The sequence below is a fragment of the Protopterus annectens genome, chromosome 12.part0 (genome assembly GCF_019279795.1).
Source record: "Protopterus annectens isolate FY-2018-M chromosome 12.part0, PAN1.0, whole genome shotgun sequence".
Classification (NCBI taxonomy): Eukaryota; Metazoa; Chordata; order Ceratodontiformes; family Protopteridae; genus Protopterus; species Protopterus annectens.
In genome coordinates this window covers 886,027,515-886,051,634 of record NC_056746.1, presented here as the reverse complement: position 1 = coordinate 886,051,634, position 24,120 = coordinate 886,027,515, and the positions used below count along the sequence as shown (strand labels likewise).

The window sequence follows — 24,120 nt, the reverse complement described above, 5'->3', positions numbered from 1 at the left end:
GGAGCATTTCCACTGGGAAAGCCAGGAATTTTCTGATTCAAAAAAGAGGCTTAGGGATTTCCTTCTTCTACATCAGCATAGACCTTTGGCTATACCTCCTGTACTAGACATTGTTGATGATGTGTTCTCGGAATCCAGTTTGGCCCCCCGATTCCCTGCCTCCTGCTCCTAGTAAACCTGACAGATATTACAGGGTTCCTGAGTCCCACAAGTTCCTTTTCAAAAACACTGTTACAGATCCAGAGACTATTTTTCAGGGGCCCAAGGGCATTAAGGCTTCTACTGCTAAAAATTGTTGCGGACACCCCTCATATTTTTTGAAGCTGTAAAAATGTTTACAAGCTGTGGTGTTCGCTAAGAACCAAGTTAGAAAAAAAGGGATACACCAAGTCTACCCTGTCATGGGAAATGGCAATTTTACATATATTCCCTAATAATTTCTCATACGAAAATAAACACATCATAGTCACATTGTGTACAATGATCAAATCACATATAGCCCAAAATTGGTTAGATAGAAGTAAAATCACATGGGAAGAATTTAAAGGAATGGCTATAAAATACTTATTAGCCAGCAAATTAATTACAAGAAGCCAAAAAAACTATCTTACTATCAGATATATTGGAAAACGCTTTTAGAAATCCTAGGACAAAATTGATTTATGACCAAGGGACTTCACCATCAATATTACTTTAGATAATTAAAAGAAACTAAAGGCAATTATTATAGAAATACCCACAATAACAGTGTACAGGTCATGGCAAACACACATAAGATGAACATTAAGGTGAAATCAATGTATATATTGTACATAGTTAGTGCAAGAAAGAATGTTTATTTAGATAGACTAGAATATCTGGTTGCAATGTTTTAATGTCACATTTTCAATATGTTGTATACTATCTTTATGTAAATGTCTGTTTTACAGCTCATTAAGAGCAGCTTGATTATTAGACAATTCTGTATAATTGTTACCCTAACATTGATGATTTATGTTATGCATATCTTATTTGCACGACTGAAACTTGATATTCCAAGAAGCTTGTATGTATATTTCCTGTGTCATTCTTTTCTTGTATTTAAATAGACGTGAAATGCAATAAAAATTATATTTGAAAAAAAAAAGAAAGATGATGCAAGAGAAGAAAAGGAGAGAGGATAAGCTGAGAGGAAACTGAACTGCCAGAGACAGAGCAACAGAGCAGGGCAGTTTAGTGTCAGAAAGATCACAAAAGAGGTAAAAGAGATGACAAAGAAAATGACGAAAGGAAAGATCCCAGGAACAGACTGCTTCCCAAAAGAAGTGTGAGGATATTGGGACTAATAGTGGAGAGAGGCAGAAAAAAGCTGATGCTTATCTTGTCATGGCTTTCATTTGCCTCTTCATTTATGAAAGACATTTCCACTGAGGACGAAATGGTTAAATCATGCAAAAAATGCCATATTGCCAATAAAGTTAACATAAAGAGAACAAATCTGAAAAGATTTTAAGAAAAAAAGACAAGGCATCCTTAAAAAAAAAATAAAAAATAAAGGCTAACTGGATGAAAGCTACTACTCAATCATGCCCAACAGATCAATGGGAAAGAACTCAGAGGAAGATGGACTACTATTCTTTTGGTCCAGTAATGGCTTTGTTGAGTATGGCCATTTTTACAAAAATGGACCTATTGAAAAAACTTTATATTTTTGCAAAGAATATCCTCTGGAGTTGTAAAATCCCATAAGCAAAGAGGTCTTATTGCACTACTGAATTCACTGTCATCTCTGTTGTCTTTAATAAGGAAATAAACAAAAATGCAAAGACAAACATTGCATACGTAATACAGCTCTCATTTCATTTTTATGCTCATTTCGATACAGATAAGCAATACTGCCTTTGGTACTGCTTGAAGAAACTACCTTGGCTTAGGTGAAACAAAAAGGACAATTCTGAATAGACACATGCCTTTGTGGTATATTTGGCGATGTCCGCAGCAACATCAGCAGATGCGGTCGCTATTGGCAGGTCAGAACTCAGTGATGGCGTTGGTGTACTAACCGACGTTGAAGAAGTAACTGTAGAAACAGGTGGTGTACTTGAAACCAAAGTTACAGTTGTTGTAGAAATGCTGTGTGTGACATCCTTCTGTTGGACAGCTGAGGAGAAAGAAAATGGTCTTAAAATATTATTGCACATTGCTGTGTGTGTCTTGGTACATCTGGTAAACTATTACTCGTCAGAAAATTTACGTTCATGACCAATAAAAACATTTTTGTCCTCTTAATGCATCATCTTTGTGATCAAATCTAACATGCTGTTAAAGACTATGATTTGATTACTATAGATAAAAAATCAAAACTTCACAAATGGAGAAGGGAGAAAAATTTTCTCAGCAGTGAAGTACAACAGTCAGTATGTGATATTTGGCATACTTGCAGATCGTGGCTGCTGCAAACAGATATGCATGTAAATCCACCTACAGATCCCCCACCATGCCCCAAGATTCTCATTACACCTTTCTAAACATACTGGAAAATATTAATATTCAACCAAACACCCTAATACTGGGTCATTTTCAACTACCCTGCCATTAACTGGGAAAACTACTCGTGTACCAACACCTTTGCCCAACGGTTCTTGGAATTCATAAATTCCAATGCCCTGGAATAACTAATCCATAGTCCCACCAGGGGCTCCAATATGCTAGACCTGGTCATTACTAACATGGGAAATCGATGCTCCACACCTATGGTCACCCACTCGTTGGTCAGGTCTGACCATAAGCTAATCACCCTTAACATCCACATTCCACCCCCACCCCCCCAGTAAGTAAACCTCCATAAAAAACTTCTCCAAAGCCAACCTCATGCTACTCAAGTCAGAAGTTACAAACTTCATGACACCCATGCAGATGGGAACTGAATGTTCGACTGCTGAGTCCTACACTAAGGCACTGTATGAGCACATCCACTCATGCATGAATCGTGTCATCCCAAATAGAACCAAGATGCTCTCCTCCAAAAAAAGGAAGCCAATCTGGTGGTCCCCTACCATAAACAAACTTTACAACAAAAGGAAGAAACTGTTGCAGAATGAGGAAAATCCCAGGATGCAAAAAACTCCCTTACCAGCCTCAGTAAGAAGCTGAGATCCCTCATAAAATCCTCTAAAGCTAGTTACGAAAATAAAATTGCCAAAGATTCCAAAGACAACCACAAGACATTCTATAACTATGTCAAGAATCTAAATGGCAATGCTCAGATCTGCTCTGAGCTACAACAGAATGGCATTAAATATACTGACAAATACGCCAAAGCCAGCACTGAAAGTTCCAAATCCAAATATTTATTGAAATAAACTAGTGCAACATAAGCACTATAGTAACAGCTCGATCCTCATACTAGTTTCGGAAAAAACCTTCTTCAGTGAGGAAGAAAGACAGAAAATATACTGACCCCAGAGATCTTGCCAATATCCTGTCAAATCGATTCAATGCCAACTTCACCCCCCTCTCAACTCCTAAATAGACCATCTCAATACCAGAAGATTGCCAAATTCCGGTAATAACAGCCACACAGGTAAAAATAGCACTCTCCAAAGATAAGAATACAGCATCCACGGGATCAGATGACATCCCGGGCTGTGTACTACATAAACTATAAAATGAACTGGCACCTCACCTAAGTGTCATGTTTAATCATACCCTCACCTCAGGCTTTGTGCCCATTGAGTGGCACACAGCTACAGTTATCCCACTCCACGAGGGGGGATCCACCTTGGATCCCAGGAACTACCGCCCCATCAGTCTGACGAGCCTGATAGTACAGTTGTGTAAACTTACCATAAATGTAGATGTTCGAGTGTATTCACTGTTGCAGTCATTACATTTGGGTAATCTGCTGGCAGGTTGCCCTCAGTCGGCCTGAATTCCAAAGTCTTGGGTCCTGCGTCGGTTGCTGTATTCTCTTCCATGACGTCAGGTCGTCAGGGGTATAAAACATGCAGCCAACGCCATTTTCTTTAGTTTTTCTTGCCCCCGATGTCAGGTGCCCCCAAAAAGGTAGCATTATATATCTATCTATCTATATATATATATCTATATATATATATATATATATATATATATATATATATATCTATATATATATATATATATATATATATATATATATATATATCTATATATATATATATATATATATATATATATATATATACATGCATCAATAACATTTTACCTTCATCTACAAGCAAATACACCACATAGGTTGTAGAAGACAGAGAAGGAAAGATAAACTGTAGAATGACAGGGGGATGGCGGGAGGGTAACCTGGACTGCAACAGTGAATACACTAGAACATCTACATTTATGGTAAATGTACACAACTGTACTATGTTCGTGTTTCACTGTTGCAGTCATTACATTTGGGTAGAATCACAAAGCTATGGTTGCGAGGCTGGAGCTAAACAGCATTAGGGGTGGCTATAAGGCCCTGCAGCACTGCAGTGGCAAAGCCTGCCCTGGACTTAGGGAGGCAAATGGTAATGCTTTGTAAAGGTGTGAACAGAACTCCAAGTTGCAGCCTCTAAAATGTCTTTGGTTGGTACTCCTCTGAGAAAGGCTGCCCTGAGAAAGGCTGCCGAAGTAGCTGCAGCTCTGGTGGAATGAAACCTAATGCTCTTGGGCACAGGTTTACCATGGTTTAAGTAGCAGAAACTGATGCAGTGGCTTATCCACTTTGAAATTGTCTGCTTTGAAATAGCCTTTCCTTCTGATCCTGCAGCATATGACACTAGTAATTGCTAGTTTTTCTTAGAGCTTTTGTCCTGCTCAAGTAGAATCTTAGCTGTCTGTGCACGTCCAAGGAATGCAGAATTCTCTCCCCTTTGTTCTGTGGATTTGGATAAAAAGTTGGCAGATGAATTGTTAGGTTAAGAGCCACAGTGGAAACCACCTTAGGCATAAAAGTAGGATTTGTCCTCAGAGACGCCCTGTCTGGGTAAAATATGATAAAAAGGCTCTACAGCCATGACGGCCTGTAGCTCTGAAACTCTTTCTTGCTGAAGTAATTGCTAGTACCAGAGCTGTCTTCCATGACAAGAACTTTACATCAGCAGCTGGTTCAAATGGAGGCAGGGTGAGTTTTTCCAACACATAAATGAGGTCCAATGCAGGCAATGGTGATCTTCTAGGAGGCCTTAGGTTTTTGGCTCCTCTAAGGTACTGCTTTAGTAAAGGATGAGAAAAGATTGGTGGCTCTGTATTGTAATGAGCCGAAATGGCAGAGGCATGGATTTTGATTGATGAGAAAGATAGGCCTTTGTCAAGCATCTCAGTTAAGTATTGTAATATCTGAGGAATATGTGGTTCTGCTGTATCAGTTCCTTCTGCTTGATTCCAAGTACAGAATCTCTTCCATTTGTCAGCATAAGATTTTCTAGTACTAGGCCTTCTGGCTTCCAAAATGACATCCATCACAGCTTTACTGAGAGGTGTCATTCGTATGATTATATGATTAGCCATGCTGCCAGGTTCAGAGTCTGTAGCTGATTGTGCAGGATCTGATGGTTTTGCTGGGACAGTAGTTGTGGTCTTTGAGGCAAAGTCCAAGCTGGGTATTGAAACAAGTTCATTAGGAGTGGGTACCAGTATTGGCGGGGCCAGTCCGGGGCAATTAATATCATCTTTGGCGTCTCTAGTCTGACTTTTAGGAGGACCTTGGGTAGAAGAGGCAGAGGAGGAAAGGCGTAAACTGACAGGTTTTTCCAACTGAAGGATAGGGCGTTCACTTTCTATGCTAGTCTGTGATAGGTCCATGTGCAGAATCTTTTCAATTGATAATTTTGAGGAGAGGCAAATAGATCTATGTCTGGGCTCCCCCATTTCTCTGTTATCATGCTGAATACTTGTGAATTTAGTTTCCACTCATGAGGATCCATAAAGTTTCTGCTCAAGTCATCTGCCAGATTGTTCTTTTTTCCTGGCAGGAATTGATCTTGAAGATTTATTTGGTAGGTCAAAGCTGTGTCCCACAGTGCCACGGCTAATCTGCAAAGGGGGTATGAGTGTGTGCCCCCTTGCTTGTTTATATACCACATGACTGTGGTGTTGTCCGTCTTTATCAGTAGTTGCCCTGGATGAAATAAGTCCTTGAAGGCTGTTAGGGCATTTTGAACTGCTAGCATCTCTTTCTGGTTGATATGTAGATGCATTTGATTTGGTGCCCATATGCCCTGAATGCATCTTCCTGCCATGTGGGCCCCCCAGGCATAATCTGATGCGTCTGTTAAGGTTTGGCTGGCAGGAGGTAGAGTGAAGGGCCGTCCCATGTTTTGGTGACAGGCTTTTGCCCACCATAGAAACTCCTGTTGCAGGCAGGGGATGAGAGGAATCACTGTTTCCAGACTGTGTAAATGTTGACTCCATAAACTTCTTAGGTACCATTGAAGTTTCCTCATATGCAGTCTTGCATATGGAATTAGTAGGATGCAGGATGCCATGAAGCCCAGAGCCTGCAGAATTTGTCTTGCAGAAGACTGGGTTTTTGTTGCCATCAGTTTGAAGTAAGTAGTCAGTTGCCTTTGTTTGTCTGGCATGAGGTAAGCCATTCTAGGCAGTTGTATGCAAGCTTGCACCCAGGGATGTTATCTTTTGAGAGGGTACCAGTTGTGATTTCTTTTCGGTTATTGTGTACCCTAGGCATGCTAGAAGCCTTTTCACAAATGCCAGGTGTTGTAGAAGTATGTCCTTGTTTTCTGCTTGAATGAGACAGTCATCCAAGTAAGGATATATTTGAATACTTCTTTGCCTGCAAAATGCAATTACTGGTACCAGGCACTTTGTAAAGACCCTGGGTGCAGTACATAAGCCAAAGGGCAGTGCAGAGAATTGGTAATGCATTAAGCCAGCCTTGAGTCCGAGATATCTGCTGCACGACTGTCTTATTGGGACATGCAGGTATGCCTCAAGTCTACAGTCACCAGCCAAGCATTCTTGCCCAGCATGGGCAGAAGCTGTTGCAAAGTGAGCATTTTGAATTTTGGAATGTCCAGATATGTGTTCAAAATCGATAAATCCAGTACTGGCCGCCAGGCCTTGTCCTTTCTGGGTAACAAGAACAGTCTTGAGTAAAAACCTTGTCCTTTTTCCTGTTCTGGTACTGTCTGAATGGCCCCCATATCCATGAGGGACGTAACCCGTTAGAGCCTCTGCCCATTGTTTTTTTGGCAGGTCTGGCCAACCATTTGTCATCGGCAGAGTGTGGAAATGGAATCTGTATCTCTGTGATACGATGTTCAGTACCCACTTGTCCTGGGTTATTAACTGCCAATTCTGAGCAAAAAGTGCTAATTTTCCACCTATGGGTGCTGCCAAAAGATAAGTGCTTGGTGTAGGCAGAGGGAAGTCATTGAGATTGCTTTCTGAAGGTTTGCGCTTTATCTCCTCCAGATTTGGAGGTGGATGTGCCCCATTGCTTTGACCTGTGTGAGTCTTGAGCCTGGTACCTGGAACCCTTAGGGCATCTGGATGTGCCCCTTTGAGCTCTGTCTGACACAGGAAAGGACCAATTTTTTGTAGGCCAGTCTCTACTGAATCTAGATGGCTGCACTTGTAAGAAATCTTTAACAGTTTGCATAGACTTAGCTTTGTCCCCCATTTTCTTTAAAACCTCTTCTGCCTTAATACCAAACAGAGAATCATGCTGTAAAGGTGCATCTAGCAATTTAGCTTTAACATGATCAGGCAAATTTTGTTCCTTTAACCAGGCATGCCTCCTAATCACAGATCCAGTAACTGTGGCCCTGCAGGAGGCCTCTAAAGAATCAAAACCATATTGCAAAGTATGCTTTCCAACTTGTTCAGCTGCATGCAATAATTCCTGCAATTCCTTATTTTCTGCACATTCTGGAATCAACATCATTTTCTGTTTCAGCAATACCATAACATGTTGTTGGTACTTAAGCATATGAAATTGACAGTTTAAATCCCTGATTGCCAAGGTTGCAGATGTATAAACCTTTTTTCCCCATCTGTCCAGCGCCCTTGAATCTCTGTCAGAGGGGTTAGGGTTTGTTGCTGTTGAGGCCCCAACTTCCTTTGGGTCCTGTGAAATAGTTTCAGGATCAGCAGCAGGGTTTCTAAATAAATAATTATGAGAGTCAGGGACCCTGTAATACCTTTCAGGCTTACTGGGAGCCAGAGGTAAAGAGTCAGGGGTCAGGCTTGACTACAAAAAAAACATCATCCACAATGTCTAACACAGGGGGAATGGCTAAAGGCTTGTGCTGAGGGAGGAGGAGGAAATCCCTGAGCCTCTTTTTTGATTCTGAGAAGTCTTGACTCTCCCAGTGAAAATGTTCCCTCAAAGTATGCAAGGTTTCCCCAAATGAGTAATCCTCAGGAGGAGATGTAGATGGAATAGACTCCTCAGCATCAGAATCCTCATAGGGAGGCAAAGATAATTCCTGATCAGAAGAGGAATCAGAAGAAATAGAAACCTGATCTGAAGATTCATAATCAGTTTCTTGCCTAGGCCTCTTATCTGGAGGGGGATGGATACCCCTGATCAAGGTAATAAGATCTTCAGCCATTTTGATCATCTGTTTTTTAGGCATAGAGGCCTGTGCACGTGGCTCAAGCGTCGTTTTTTAGTTTTAGAAGGTGTCTTTGCCTTTGGTTTTGCAGCTTTCGTCGGTTTGATATAAAAATGTTGAGGTCTGAATACACCGTCAGAAGCCGGTGCTTGCTCAGCGGCTCCGGACCCATCCGAGGGAGATGCATCCGTCGGTCCAATACCTTGAGTATCTTGTGGCATGCCGGACTCCACACGGATGTCGGTAGAGGCCTGCGACTCAAAGGTAGCAGGTATCAGGGGCTGCAAAAGCGCCTCACTGAGTACCGGCAACTGGCTTAGGAGAAGCTTTGTCGTCGGTTTTGGATCTCGACTGCCTTTCTCTGTCCATTTCTTTGCATTTTTTATGTACTCCGGTAGTCGGATTGCTATCCGATGACATTACTGGGTAGTTAAATCTGTTTCTAAAATACTTGGATGCAAAAATATACCTACGCTTAATAGTGCGTTGGTTAAATCTAGCACAAAACCGACAGCCAGGAACATTGTGATCACGGCCTAGGCAAGGAATACAGTATAAATGGAAATCCTTATGAGGTATTTGCTTCCCACAAGTAATACAATTATTAACTTTTTCTGACATCGGTAAAAAGCAAGAAAAAAGTTTCCCCAACGGGGTACTTAGCTTTATTGAAGACTTCAGTTCTGAAACTCAAACTCGAATATTTCAGTAGTCGGCTGACCGGCACTTGTGAAATCCTTCTGCTTCGGGCACCGTGCGGCAAGAAAGACTGAAGAAAATGGCGTCGGCTGCATGTTTTATACCCCTGATGACCTGACGTCATGGAAGAGAAGACAGCAACCGACGCAGGACCCAAGACTTTGAAATTCAGGCCAACTGAGGGCAACCTGCCAGCAGATTACCCAAATGAAATGACTGCAACAGTGAAACACAAAGAAAATCTGCAAGGCCATGGAACGTATTATCATGGAACTTATAAACAAAGACATTGGCAACCTTAAAACACTGGACCCCACCCAGTTTGGGTTCGTGAAGGGCCGATTTTGTCTCCTGAACCTGATTGACTTCTTCGAATCAGTCTCCAGGGCCATGGACAAGGGTAAGGCAGTCCACACAGCCTATCTGGACCTCGCCAAGGCCACTGACACCATCCCCCACTCTGGAATTATAGATAAACTTACTAAGCTGGACATTAATCCCTACATCACTCGATGGGTTGCCAACTGGCTTACTGACAGAACCCATACTGTAAAAGTAGCTGACTCCAAATCCAGCTCCAGACAAGTGGAGTACCTCAGGGTTCAGTCCTGGGACCTCTCTTGTTTGGCATCTACTTCTCTGAAGTACAGGCCAACACTAAGGGACTCTGGCTAACAAAGTTTGCAGATGACTGCAAACTGGGAGCCATTATTGAATCCCCAAATTACGTGGATACTCTACAAAAGGGCCTTACAGAAACAGATGCTTGGTGCCAGAGCCATGGGCTCAAGCTCAATGCCAAGAAATGTATAGTTATCCCTTTGGGAAAAAACATGTACCCGTGAATTACCACATAGGTGGCAGTACACTAAACACCGAAAGTGTGATAAGAGACTTAGGGACACAGGTGAACAGTGGTCTCACCTTCAATAACCACATCGCCACAACAGTCAGGAAATCCTTCTATGTGGCACACCTCATCACTAAGGGCTTTTCATCCAGAAAAAAGGAGGTAATTGTCCCACTGTACTCATCCCTCATTAGACCCATCATAGAATACAACGCTCCATTTGGTATGTACCTCTCAAGACATCTGCAACAACTGGAAAGGCCGCAGAAATACCTCACTAAAAGAATCACAGGCCTAAAGCAGATACCCTATGCTGACCGCCTTAAAAAATTCCAGCTATATTCTGTTGCATATCATCTACTCCGAGGAGATATCTGCTTAACATACAAGGCCATGTCAAACCCAGAGCTGTTGGACATGCTACACTTAAAGAAATCCCAATCCCTCAGAGCAACACGCTCCAGGGATCTAAACCTTGTCATCACAATAATCAAAACATGCTGGAGGGATAGGTTCCTGACCTAGAGACTCCCCAGACTCTGGAATAGACTGCCCATACATGTCAAGCAGAGTGCCTCTTTGGCCCTCTTCAAAAGGAACCTTGATGATTGGATGGGAGAAAGGAAATTCACCCCGGGGATCATGTCAGTTGACAGAAGTCCATGGAAGTAAATAGTGTGGGAAGAAATAGCCAGGGAATTGTTATGGCTAAGCTTGTACAGTCCCTAGGGCCGATAGCCTAGTACTAACCTATTAACCCTATAAATATCAAATTGTTTGATATGAAAAATAACACATTTAAAATCCCACACTAGTAAGTGTGGGTCCTGAAAAAAGGAAAACAATGTGCACACATGGGGACTAGATATATTAAGTGTAAGACTGCTGCATTTCACTATTCCTTTTCTCCAAGGTATGTTGAACTAAGTCAGTATACATGAATAGTAGAGGGTGCAGTCCCTCCATGCTGATGGGTGAGTTACATAGCGCCCCCATGTAAAAAAGCAACTTAATTAACAGTGACTGTCAACATTCACGGATGATCTGTGGGTTTTATTTTTTTTTAAGTTTTCATAATCCCAGTGTTCAGGTCTTGAAATAAAAACAGGGAGCCAATTTCAAGATGGCCCTATGACTCTCTGAAATTGTTGGAACCTTATGGTTCATCCTTCAGTGCCTCATTACATGATTCTTAGCCTTAAACTGACATGCCTAGGGGCCATATGCCGTTTTCGGCTTCTGCACAGTATCCTTGCACTGAGAATAACAGGTATGTGGACCCACTTGGTGGATTTAGATTTCACAACATCTGCTCAAATAAAGGTGGCTGCTACAAGAAAGCATACAGAGACACAGATATGAATGTAACCTTTAGTATAAAAAGTCGTACTGCAAAAATGGCATTTGGAATGTTTCAAGGGAAAAGGACGGAGGACAGGAATAAGACATCCTCTGCAAAGGGCCTTCCCGAAGGTAATATATTTGTGCATGTGAGATACCATAACAGATCAACCAAACATTCTGCATCTTCACAGGCAACATTGCTGAGTTTTTACTGCTCAAAAGGCTGCAATGTTTTCCTAGCACATTTATCAACCTGGAAATGTAGGAAGCAGCTGGGCTCACCTGTCAATCACAAAAGTAGTATCCAGTTTCCATCACTTTTATATGCTACAACCAAAAATATATACCAGGGCAAGTGCTCGCAAACCTGCAAGAACCAAGTAGTTCTTAATTTCTGTGTTTATGTTCCTGAACTTGCTTAATAAAGCCTGCTTTTATATTGAGTGTCATCAAGCCTTCCTTTCAGTGCTGGCTGGTTTTCTACTTGCACCTTTATATGCTCACATCTCAGCAGCTAAAGTTTTGGGAAGTTAGCTTTCACCAAAGTAGCAATGCTTCAAAGAGCAGGCCAAGATGCAATGGGTACTTAACGTTTGAGCTTCCTGGTTAAAATACTACAAAAGTTCAAAATGAGAAATCAGGTAGCTCAGAGAACAGAAACAGAAGCTGGAAAAATAAGGAAAATGCTAAAAATCCTTACTAGAATCACAGAAAACCTCTACCAAAATAGTAAGCAAAATAAAGGAATGGCTCTTCAAAGGTGGAAAAGTCACTGGAAAATGCTTAGAAAGAAAAAAAAAATAAAGTCAGACAAATGGAAAAAAGTAATTATATATCTGAACGCCTAATCAGACTCATTAAAACAAAGATCATGAAGGGGATATTTCAAGCTAACTATAAAAAAAAAAGAAATTATGTCTTACCATAACATTCCGAGTTGTTCATCTTCTTTCGTTCATCACTGATGGGTTCGGTTCAGAGCCCTTGAAACAGAGTTGGCCTTTTTAACAAGCTCACACCAGCCAAAAAACCCTCGAGCTAAGTCTCTGCAAAGAATGCCCTTCTCCCTGTTAACTCAGATTGAGTTTGCTAGAGAAAAGGAAGTAAAGCCAAGGCCATTTCTGCGTAACTACCCTAGGGCACCACTTAGACCCAAAGCATCCCCCAGGAGCCTTTGGAGGGGGAAGGAGGGTGGGAAGTGATGAATGAAAGAAGATGAACAACACAGATGGAACGTTATGGTAAGACATAACTTCTTTATCTGATGTTGTTAATCTTCTTTCCATTCATCACTGATGGGACAGAACCCCAAGCTACCTTGAGGTCCATGGGCAACCCTCAAGGAAGAACATTCCAGAGTACCACTGAACCAAAGGCAGCTCTTCCTCTGGAGACCAGGTCCAACTTGTAATGACTGATAAAGGTATGAGGCTTAGCCCAAGTAGCTGCTGCACAGACATAATCCATGGAAGCCCTGGAATGGAAAGCTACAGATGTTGCCATAGACCTAGTGGAGTGAGCTTTAACTTTTGGCATAGGTTCATTACTGAGGGAATAGATGAAATGTTTGCAGTCCCTTAGCCATTTTGATAAAGTAACCTTGGAAACAGCCTCTCCCATTCTGGGCCCAAAACAGGAGATGAAAGGCTGTTCAGATTTACGGATGGGTTTGGTCCTGTCTAGATAAAATATCAATTGTCTACGTATGTCTAAAGAGTGAAGGCAGTACTCTACTCTATTGGCAAAATTCAGAAAGAATACTGGTAGGTCAATGGTCTGGTTTATGGAGTAGTCAGATACAACTTTGGGGAGAAAGGATGGATTCATCCAAAGTGACTCTGTCTTTATGAAAGACCAGATAGGGCCTCTTGATACACAATGCCTGCAGCTCCGAGACTCTTCTGGCAGACATGATGGCTACCAAGAACAAGGATTTCCAAGAAAAAAAGCTTTAGGTCACACTTCGCAGTAGGTTCAAAAGGTTTCTGAGTCAAAGACTGAAGGACTAGAGTGACGTTCCATGTTTCCATGGGCTGTGACAGGAGGCCTGATATGAGAAGTCCCCTTGAGGAAAGAGCGTAGAGAGATAAGAGGGGTGCCATCTATACCATTGTGGAAACTGGAAATTGCAACTAGATGTACTCATACGATAGAGGCAGAGGCTCCATTATCAAAAAACCTAGCCAAGTATTGAAGCACTGCAGTAACTGGAGACGAATACGGGTCCAGCATGTTATCCTTGGACCAGATGGAGAAACTTTTCCGTTTATCCTGGTATAATCGTCTGGTGGATGGTTTATGAGAGGCGAGAATGATGTCTCGAACAGGTGAGGAGAGCTAAGCTTACCTGGTTATTACTGGAAGTGGAGAAAACAAGCTGTCGGCTTGAGACTGGACGGACTTGGGTGACTCAACCTTTGGGGGTGAGTAATCAGATCTGGTAGTGGGTCCAGAATCCACGTCTGGTATACTAGGTGAGGCTGAAGGAAGGGGACCAAAATTGTTGAGGCCAGAATGGGGCTATGAGGATCATCTTGCATCTCAACCAAAGAGCTTTCTTTAGAAATTGTGGGATCAGAGGGATGGGAGGATAAGCATAAAGAAGTCCCGTGGGCCAATCACGGATCAGAGAGTCCTTCAGTGACTCCACTTCCGTGGAAAGTAGGGCAAAATAGCTGCTGCACTTGGTGTTTGATGGGGAGGTGATAAGATTGCAGCAGGGCTGGCCCCAGTGGCTGAAGATTGCTGATGCCACCTGGCGGCTGAAGGACCACTCGTGAGGCATGAGGATGCATCTGCTAAGCTTGTCCGCAATCATGTTGGAGCTCCCCGGGATATGCATTGCTATTAGAAAGCAGTTGGAAGCTATTGCCCACTGCCAAATTCTCATGGCTTCTCGACACAGGGGATAGGACTTGGTTCCTCCTTGCTTGTTGATATACCAGACCACTGACATTGTCTGAGTGAATTGCAACTGTCCCGGAAGGGAGAGCCAAATGGAAGGCGTGCAACACTAACAGCACAGCTCTCAGTTCCAGAACACTGATATGCAGGTGGGCCTCTGAGATGGACCATGCGCCATGGACAGTCTTTCCCTGGAAATGGCCCCCCCACCTGATCAGGGAAGCATCCGTGGTCACAATGGCTGTGGGCTGAGAAGACTGAAATGGACGACTCAAACGTTCTACGTCTGGCCTCATCCACCAAAGCTGGTCCTGCTTGCAGGAGTTCGTTATTTGAATCTGGTAACTCTGGGGGTGGTAGTTTGGAAACCACTGACACAGAAGGAGCCACGGCAGAATCCTCATGTGTAGCTTTGCTAGAGGCAGTATTGGGATTGATGCTGCCATGGAACATAGGACCTGAAGAACTTCCCTTGCTGAAACTGTTGTTTGTGAGAGTATCACCCAGAGTTGAAGCCTCAGTTAATGTAGTCTGTGAATTGGGAGTGATGCCAAACAGGACTGAGTACTGAACACTGCTCCAATGAACACTATTTGTTGTGTAGGCACAAGGTTTGATTTCTCCCAGTGTATCGTTATTCCCAACAATTTTGACAGAGAGAGAGTGTAATGTAGTGCTGTTACCAGAAGATGCTAGGTGGGGGCGGTAAGGAGCCAGTCGTCCAGATATGGAAACACCTGGAATCCTTTTAGTCTCAAGTGAGCTGTTACCACTGCCATGCATTTTGTAAACACTCTGGGGGCTGTAGAGAGAGATCGAACAGCAGGGCACAGAATTGATAACGATGGGCTCCTAGCCAGAAGCCAAGCAGACTCCTGGAGCATTTGTCCATCTTGATGTGGTAATACGCATCCTGGAGATCTATAGAGCACATCCAATTGTCTTCTCTTAAAAGGGGAAAATGGACTGAACTGTGACCATCCGGAATTTGGTTTGGGTGACAGACTTGTTTAAGCTGCTGAGATCCAAAATGGGTCTCCAGTGCCCTTCTTTTTTGGCACCAAAAAAAATCTAGAGTAAAATCCGGATCCACGCTGATCTGATGGGACTGGTTGGATGACTCTTTTTTGAGACAGCTTTATAATCTCTGAAGCTGCTTCTTCCCTTTGGGTGGAACATCGGGAATTTTTCTTGGGAAATTTAGCTGACAAGAAAGGGGAATGGTGTAACCTCTGGTGATAATGCTCTGCACCCAATGACTGGTGGTGATGGATTGCCAGGCAGCTTGGTGCAGAGAGAAATGACCGCCAACTGCTTCCAGAGGTAAGCAATCGGGCTGCTCCTCAGGAGCGCTGATAAGGCTGTCCAGAGAGGGAATCCCTGGAGCCCTGATTACGAGGACCACCTCTGCCTCTATAGATGTGTATTCTGGATTGTTACCCCCTCTGCCTCTGGGAGTATCATCACCACGTGTGGCATGGAAGGGACCCTGTGATTTCTTATGTTACATCTTTCCACTCTTCTGATTCCTGCAGAAGGTATGCTGAAGGTTGGAAAACCGTAGGCCTACGGCAGACATGGTCTTTTTGTCTTGCTCGCACCTGGCTAGTGTGTCCTTCACTTTGGAGCCAAAAAGGGACAAAGCTTCGATGGTAGTATTCAGAAAGGAAGACTTGAAGGGGTCCACGAGGTCACAAATGTGCATCCAGGCATGACGCCTCATAAAAATTCCCGAACCCACTGCTCTAGCCGCCCCTTTGGTTGCATGTAACAGCAACCTCATGGACCTGTTAGATATTGATTCCAGGGTTGCAAGCTGCAAGGCCACTTTGTCCCTGACCTCGTTAGACAACTGTCCTGCAAGCGCCCCAGACATTTCGGAGATCAAGTCCTTCTGGAGCCTCGTAAAATGTGCCAAATAATTCAGGGACCATATGGCAAAGGTCCCAGATGCAAAAACATGCTTCCCAAGTTGGTCCACCGCCCAGAACTCCCTGTTGGGTGGGTAGACAGCAGGACTTTCCTCAGCCAAGTCCTTTTTCATGGCCGCCACCACCATAGCATCAACTGGTAACCCTTTAGACCAATGCGGGTTCTCCTCGGGAGAGGAAAGAATTTTGTCTGGTCTCTGAGGGATTGCCTCAATGGAATCAGGGTTCTTCCAAGCGTGCTGCACGATGAGCTGGACGAGCTCATCAGCGGGCGGGGTCACCCAAGATGTAGAAGGCCGAGCGCGAAAAGCCTACAGGAACACGGACTCCTCAGACAAAGGGTTGGAGAGCTTCCAGTCACCTCTCTGCTTTAACATTTCCAGGATGTCTCCTAAGTAGACATCATCAGTAGGTGACAGTGGGGACCCTTCACCATCATCGTAATCCATGTCTTCCATTAAGGACTCCTCGGGCAAGTCCATGTGCTTCCTCTTGCACGTCTTCTTTTGAGGGGGCTCCTCAGTGGGGGTCTCTGAGGAGGACTCAGAAGAGCCGGTACCCTGAACAGGGGTGTCCTGCGTCTTCTCTACCTGGTGTCCTGGGGGGGGGTCTTTGACAGCTGTAGCTCAGGGGGTGAAAACTGGGGATCCGACATTGAAGGAGTGCTGCCAGAAGCAAGAGCCCTCTCCATTGTGTGAAAGGCAGGCCTGCCTGAAGAGGGATGGCAGCCCGGAATAGAGAAAGACAACCTCGGGATCGAGGTCACACCCCACTCCGACAAACCTGCCCCCATGGATGGAGCCTCAAGCAGGATCGGCACAGATGCGGCTATCGGCACAGAGGATGGAACAGAGGAGAGAGGTGGCTCCATACCCCGGGCCGATATGCCCATCCCCCAAACCCAAGATTGAGGAAGGACCGGTTCAGCAGGAACTGAAGACCAAAGGGACAAACTCGGTGCCATAGTGAGATGCACTGTAGGCGCCGAGGTGATGGGTTCCAATAAAGATGTTGGAGCAGAAGGCTTCGGACCTGAGATGGTCGATGGAGGAGTGTAAGATGGAGTCTGTGGATAAGGCAACCTAAGTCCAGCAGGTGGATGGGTCTTAGAAGGTGAGGGAATCCCCCTGGCTAACAATAGCTGGTCTGCAAGATGCACCACGTCGTGTTCAGAAAGGCTCCTGGTGGATCTAGTGGATACTCAAGACAGGGAGTCAGGACATTCGATGAAGGGGCTATACGCTTGGTCCAGAAATGGATCTACAGAGGGGGAGTATTGGGTCCGAGGTGCAAGGTCTGTCGTCACTGAAGTCTCTAGTTTCGAGACCAGAAGTAAAGGGGTCAAATCCAGTGAGGTAGGTACAACGTTCGGTGCCGAAGTGGCACTCAGAGCTGAAACAGTCAGTTCCAAAATGGAAACCAATGACGTAGTCGAAGGTGTGCCCTGAGCCGAAATGGCCACAGGTGCCGAAGTCGAAATAGGCATAGTAAGGTCTATGATCTGTGCCAGAGGTAGAACTGGTGCTGAAACGGGCGCTAGTATAGATGATTTTGAGATGGTCGGAGTCGAAGAAGACAGACGTGGGGGCTGATTTATGCTCCGAAGATAACTTTAGGACCTTTGATTTCCCAGGCTTCCTCTGATCACCCGATGGTGAAGAAGAAACAGAGTGGAATCGCTTTTTGTCCTTAGAAGGAGGGGCTGAGACTGCCATCGCAGAAATGGCCTCTGAAAAGGGAGACTTGAGTAACCCTTTCAGAATGAGTTTATTTTTGCGCTCATTAAGAGTGTGTTGACTGAAACTGACAAATGTCACATGGAGGTTGCACCGAAAGGTGGGACACTCCCAAACCAGTATACACAGTCATCATGAAAGTCACTGTTAGGTAACTTGCCCTTACATGAAGTACAATGCTTAAAACCTGAAGTACCCTTCTTATTGGACATCTTGCTAGAGAAAAAAAGCACCACAAGCCAACTGTATAATCCAACTATAAACAAAGTCAACTCCGTTTCAAAAAGTCGCAAATATAACAATACACTGGTATGACAGAGAAAAGAAACACCTGAATAAAAGACAGCTAATAGGTTAAACAATACCAACTATGGTACTGAAGAAATACCACAAGGGTAAGGGAGGAAAGCCGTACCAATAATAGCACTTGAAAGTGTACCAATGGTAACTATGGTTAGAAAGGAAAAATCAAGGTCAGACAGAAAAAAAGACACTAGAAAAACTAATTGCTTAATAAAATATGAAGATATTCAAAATTTTTCACACAAAAATATCAAAAAAGTTTCACTTAGCTGACAGCTCGGCTGAAACCCGGCTTTACGGCTAAGCAGCAAACAAGATCTGAAATAACAGGGAGAAGAGCATTCTGGGTAGAGACTTAGCTCAAGAGTTTTTTGGCTGGCACGAGCATGGTAAGAAGGCCGACTCGGTTCCGAGGGCTCGGAACCGAACCCATCAATGAATGGACAGAAGATTAACAACATCAGATCCAGATGTTGTCCAAGACACAGACATGGAAAATTACTTAGAAAACATGCAATGGCACTGTTGCACACACCCAATGACCTGGACTTTGATCTGGATAGGATGCATAGAGTGGGGAGTAAGCAGACACAGTTTATGTCAAGTACTATGCCTTGTGCACACTTTTAAAGCAAAGAAACTTATATGAACAGCAGTAACAGGAAGAAATATCACTGTATGAACTGGCTCAGTTGTTCAGGACTAATGTTTTCTAACAGTCTGTTCATCTTTTGTAGAAGTGGAATTATCACAACTGCATCACCAAACTAGGCCAGAGAATTTATCAAGTGTTTGAAACCAAACACAGAGTCATGCACGTAAGAGATGAAATGGCAAGTTAAGAGAGAGCATCCTAACAGCCAAACCTCTCTCTCCAACACAGTCTGCAGTGAATAAAGCTGAGTGATAAGAACTTAAAAGGAAGGAAAAACTCAAAAAGTGAATGGGACCATGGCCACAGGCAAAAAAAAAAAAAAAAAAAAAAAAAAATGAAGGATGAACCAACAATCATAAAACAAATGAATAGCAAGCAACAGAAGAGGGGGTAAGAATGGTGGGGTCAAGAAAAAGGCAAAAAACAAGTTGTAGAACTCAAGACTCCAGAAGCAGAGGGAAGGGGCAGATGTAATGGGAGCCCATTTGAATAATAGCAATCTCAGAGAAGCCACAACATAGAAAGAAGGGGAAGCAGACAAGAATGTTAAAGCTTGGAAGAAGATGAAGAAAGAACTACCCTGAACGTTGCAAAGGCAAAAGGTGAGAGAGGAAAATCAGACAAAGGAAGAAAACAAAGAGTAAAGGTGAAATGCACAGCAAACTTACTGAGATTGCTGGACCTATTCAAGATAAGCAGTAGCTAACAGCAGAAGGGAAAAAAACACAAAAGACAGAATAAAAGTGACTTAATGGAACAAAATGTGTTTTTACTTATAGTGTAGCCACCTAATGAGTACAACAGTGAAAATTAATAAGAGGCTCCCAAGAGGAGACACCACACTGAGTGGAAAAAGGGAAGGTCTGAGGACAGAAGTACAAGACTCGAGGGGAAGGACAAAAAGGGTCAGATGTGTGTGGGGGGTGACACAAAACAAGAACATGGCTGAAAACTGGAGGCAAAAAAGAGATGAACAATGATCCAAAGAAGGGAGAAGTGAAGGGTAAAGGATCCTAAGGGCAAGCCAGAAGGAGGTAAAGAACAGAGGACACAGGAAGTCTGGAGGGGGGTGGGGTGGGGTGGGGGCAACAGTTTTTAAAATATAAGCAGGTAAATAAAGAGAAAGTCTCAAATAGGAGACTTCGAAAGAGGAGGAGGAGATGTGCAAAACCATAAGCCAAGGAAAAAAGGAGAAAAAATGGGATGAAGATGATAAAGCGGCAGAGAAAATGATGACAAATAAAACAGATAGGGACAAAAAGAATAGCCTAGGAAAGTAAAGAAAGGGGGAGGAAACTGGAGGACAGTAACTAACAAGGTGAAAAGCTGCAATCAAACAAGGAAGAAAAGGGATAGGCATGAGATGTAATAAAACTCAATGGGACACAAAAGGGAATTCCATTAGTTTTGAAAAAAGACAAACTTTGTTTGTCTAGTAGTCTGACGAAATGTGGATAATTAGTTCATCAGTTGTATCCTCTTGATAACTATCCAATGAATACAGCAAGACAGTTAAGACAAATCGTAAAGAAAAGTATCCTGATCAACAATGCTGTTGCTACCTCAGAAATGGTATATTTAGAGGTGCAAATGTGTGAAGGGAGTCTTCAACTTTTTTGCTGCAGTCCTAATTCAACAAAAGGCAACTTGATGTTTAACCATAAATCCAAAACAGACTGGGAGTAAGGAAGGAAATGGGGGGGGGACCTCTGGACAAAGTAAAGTGAAAAAACTGTAGGGAATAAAAGAAATGAAATCAAGAGAGGGTGAGAAAGCTTATTAACAAGGTAAGAATCCTTACGAAACCATGTTAAGGAGCAATTTGGGACTGGACTGCTTCAAGAAACAAGAGTATACACAAATGAGGTAGAAGTACTGAAAATCAAGGGCTTCCCAACCGCAGAAGCAAAACATGTCAAAGGACAAGGGGAAAGACAAATGTGAAAAGTCTATTCAGAAGAGAGCTGGAAGTGAGAAAAGCAATAATAGCAGATGAATAAAGGGAGGGAACAATAATAGACAAAAAGACAAGCAGTAGCATATACACCAAATGACCAAACATGGATCAGCAGGACTTCTTTTTGAAATTTTCTAGACAAGAGGAAAGTAATGGGGAAATACAGACATGCAGCAAGCTTCAAGCCACAAAGGGGAACTCTAGTCTCTCTCCCTCCCTGCAGGAAAAAGTCATCTGAAATTATCACTGCTGCCCTCACAGTAAGGTCAAAAGTAGCAGTCTCTCATAGGACTAGATGACTTAGCCTAATTTTGAGCAATCAAACAAAAAGGGCTAGTATACCCCCTTTTGGACACTTTAATGCACCATTAAAACTGATTCACCAAAGATGCAAAGGATTACAAATTTGGAAGCACTGTTCTTAACCCCACAAATGCCACCTTCTTTCAAATGACAATATTACACTGAATGGAGCAGTAAAAATGGCCTTGCTTATCAAAGACACAGCACTTGGCAACACTCATTAGCTTTATACACTACTGGATGGGTAAAAATTACAAGCTGACAAAACAGCAAAAGACCTTGGAGCCCTCGTGGATAACAACTTTTCATTTGACACCTACGTAAAAGCTAGTGACTGCAAAGCATACAGAGATGCTCACCTGATCCTCTCTGGGATAAAGAACAATGGCAAAGAGACATCTGTCCTCCTGCATACAGCTCTTATTAGACCAATTATACAATAACGTACCCTGTTCTGTATTCTACTCACAGATAAACTAGTGTAATTGGTGAAGGTACTAAGATTTCTCAGAAAGAGGATCAAAGGGCTCCAAGACTTTTAGCCAAACATTACAACTTTTCTTTCTCTGTATGTTATCTCCTACGTACAGGAGACCTACACCTGTTATAGAGAATATTAAGTACCCCATAATGTTTGAAACCCTTGGCTTAGCATACCCCTCCTCCTCCAGTGATCTTAATACAAGAGGGCACTTGGTCTCAATAAAACTTAATATCAACCGTACCATGAAATGTGACAACTTCATAACTAAGATGACTCTCATGCCTACAGAATAAACATCCCCCTCGAGTAAATTTGGTCCATCAATCTACATCTTCAAGAACAAAATGAATGACTACATGGACACCTGTAAATTCCAATCTGGAATCCAGGGCATTATGCTCCTCGATGGCCAACAGGCCTTGAGGTTGACCATCAAAACAAAGAAGTTATGTCTTACCATAACGTTTTATCTGTGTTGTTGATCTTCGTTTATTCAATACTGATGGGTTATCAGTTTCATCCTCGGAACCAAGCCAGCCTTGCACCAAGCTCACATCAGCCAAAAATTATCGAGCCAAGATCCTACCCAGAATGCTCTGCTCCCTGTTACCTCAGATCGAGTTTGCAAGTTGATAGACAAAACTCTGCTCATAACAGATCTACAATAAAGGAATATACGAGATCAACCAGGAACCTCCGGAGGGGGACGGAGGGTGGGGAGTAATGAATGAACGAAGATCAACAACACAGATGGAACATTATGGTAAGACATAAAGTACAGTTTTGTACCTACCATAAATGTAGATGTTCGAGGATCCACATTGCTGCAGTCCTAACTATTGGGTAGTCCGCTGTCCAGTCGGCCCGAATACCAAAGTATATGGCTGACATCGGTCAGGGCGCATTAGACTGACGTCAGTACGTCAGGGTACTAATGCGCATGACCGACGTCATATCCTCAGTCTTTTCTTGCCCCAGATGTCAGAAGACCCTAAAAAGACAAGGCCCAATATACCTGCACCAAAAATATGTACAATATATACAAAATTATCAGCATATAACCTCACCTACACAACCACCCCTAAACACAGAGGGAAGGAGGGAGGGTAAATTGGACTGCAGCAATGTGGATCCTCGAACATCTACATTTATGGTAGGTACAAAACTGTACTATGTTCTTCATTCCACATTGCTGCAGTCCTAACTATTGGGTAGAATCCCAAAGCAGAGGTAAGGGAGGCTGGCAAATCATAAAGAAGCAGGAGCTGACAACATGCCTTGCAAAATAGCTGTGGCAAAACCAGCCCTAGACTTAGAGTAGAGAGGAAGGTGATAATGCTTAGAGAAAGTATGCACTGAACTCCAAGTAGCTGCCTCCAAAATATCCTTAGTTGCCACCCCCCTTAAAAATGCTGTTGAAGTGGCAGTAGCCCTAGTGGAATGAGGCCTAATCCCAGCTGGAATCTGCTTGCCATGATGGGAATAACAAAATGCAATGCAAAACCCAATCCACCTAGAAATAGTTTGTTTTGACACAGGCTTGCCCTGCGAACTCAAAGCAAAAGAAACAAACAACTGCTGAGACTGCCTAAAATCCTTAGTCCTGCTTAAATAATAACGCAATTGCCTGTGTACATCTAAAGTGTGCAAAATCTTTTCCCCTTTATTTTGGGGGTCTGCATAAAAAGTAGGCAAATGAATAGTTTGGTTTAAAGCCACACTAGAAACCACCTTAGGCATAAAGGAAGGATTAGTACGTAATGATACCCTATCCTTATGGAAAATCAAAAAGGGCTCTACTGCCATAAGGGCCTGCAACTCAGACACCCTTCTTGCAGAAGTAATAGCCAAAAGAAAAGCAGTCTTCCATGACAAGTATTTCAATTCAGCAGTAGCCGCAGGCTCAAAAGGTTGTAGAGTAAGTTTTTCCAACACAAAATTGAGATCCCAAGCAGGAGTAGGAGCTCTACGTGGGGGTCTTATATTCTTTGCCCTCTAAGAAACTGCTTGAACAAAGGATGCGAAAACAATGGTGGGTCACAATCATAGTGAGCTGAAATTGCTGCAGCATGAATCTTAATGGAAGAGAAGGACAAACCTTTGTCCAATAACTCAGTAAGATATTGAAGAGCCACACTCAAATTAGGCTCAGAAATCTCCAAATTCTTTGCTGTACTCCAAAATAAAAATCTCTTCCATTTTTCTGCGTACACTTTCCTTGTACTAGGTCTTCTAGCTTCCATAATCACATTTAAAACTTGTTGAGGAAGCTGAGACCTGCTGTGTTTCAAAACAGAATATGCCAGGCTGTTAGATGAAGAGAGTGAAGCTTGACATTGAGCAGATGACCGTCCTTCTGAGATAACAGATGTGGA

The 24,120-nt window shown here is 43.1% G+C and overlaps 1 protein-coding gene across 6 annotated transcripts in view; it reads right to left on the bottom strand.

The window, feature by feature from the left end:
- ZMYND8 (zinc finger MYND-type containing 8) overlaps nt 1–24,120 on the bottom strand; it is a 1,698,999-nt gene that overhangs the window by 434,104 nt on the left and 1,240,775 nt on the right. For all 6 annotated transcript variants that reach the window (XM_044089914.1, XM_044089913.1, XM_044089918.1 and 3 more), the window contains one exon: nt 1,950–2,140. In XM_044089914.1, the coding sequence (XP_043945849.1) occupies nt 1,950–2,140 (191 nt within the window). The remainder of the gene's footprint in view (nt 1–1,949; nt 2,141–24,120) is intronic.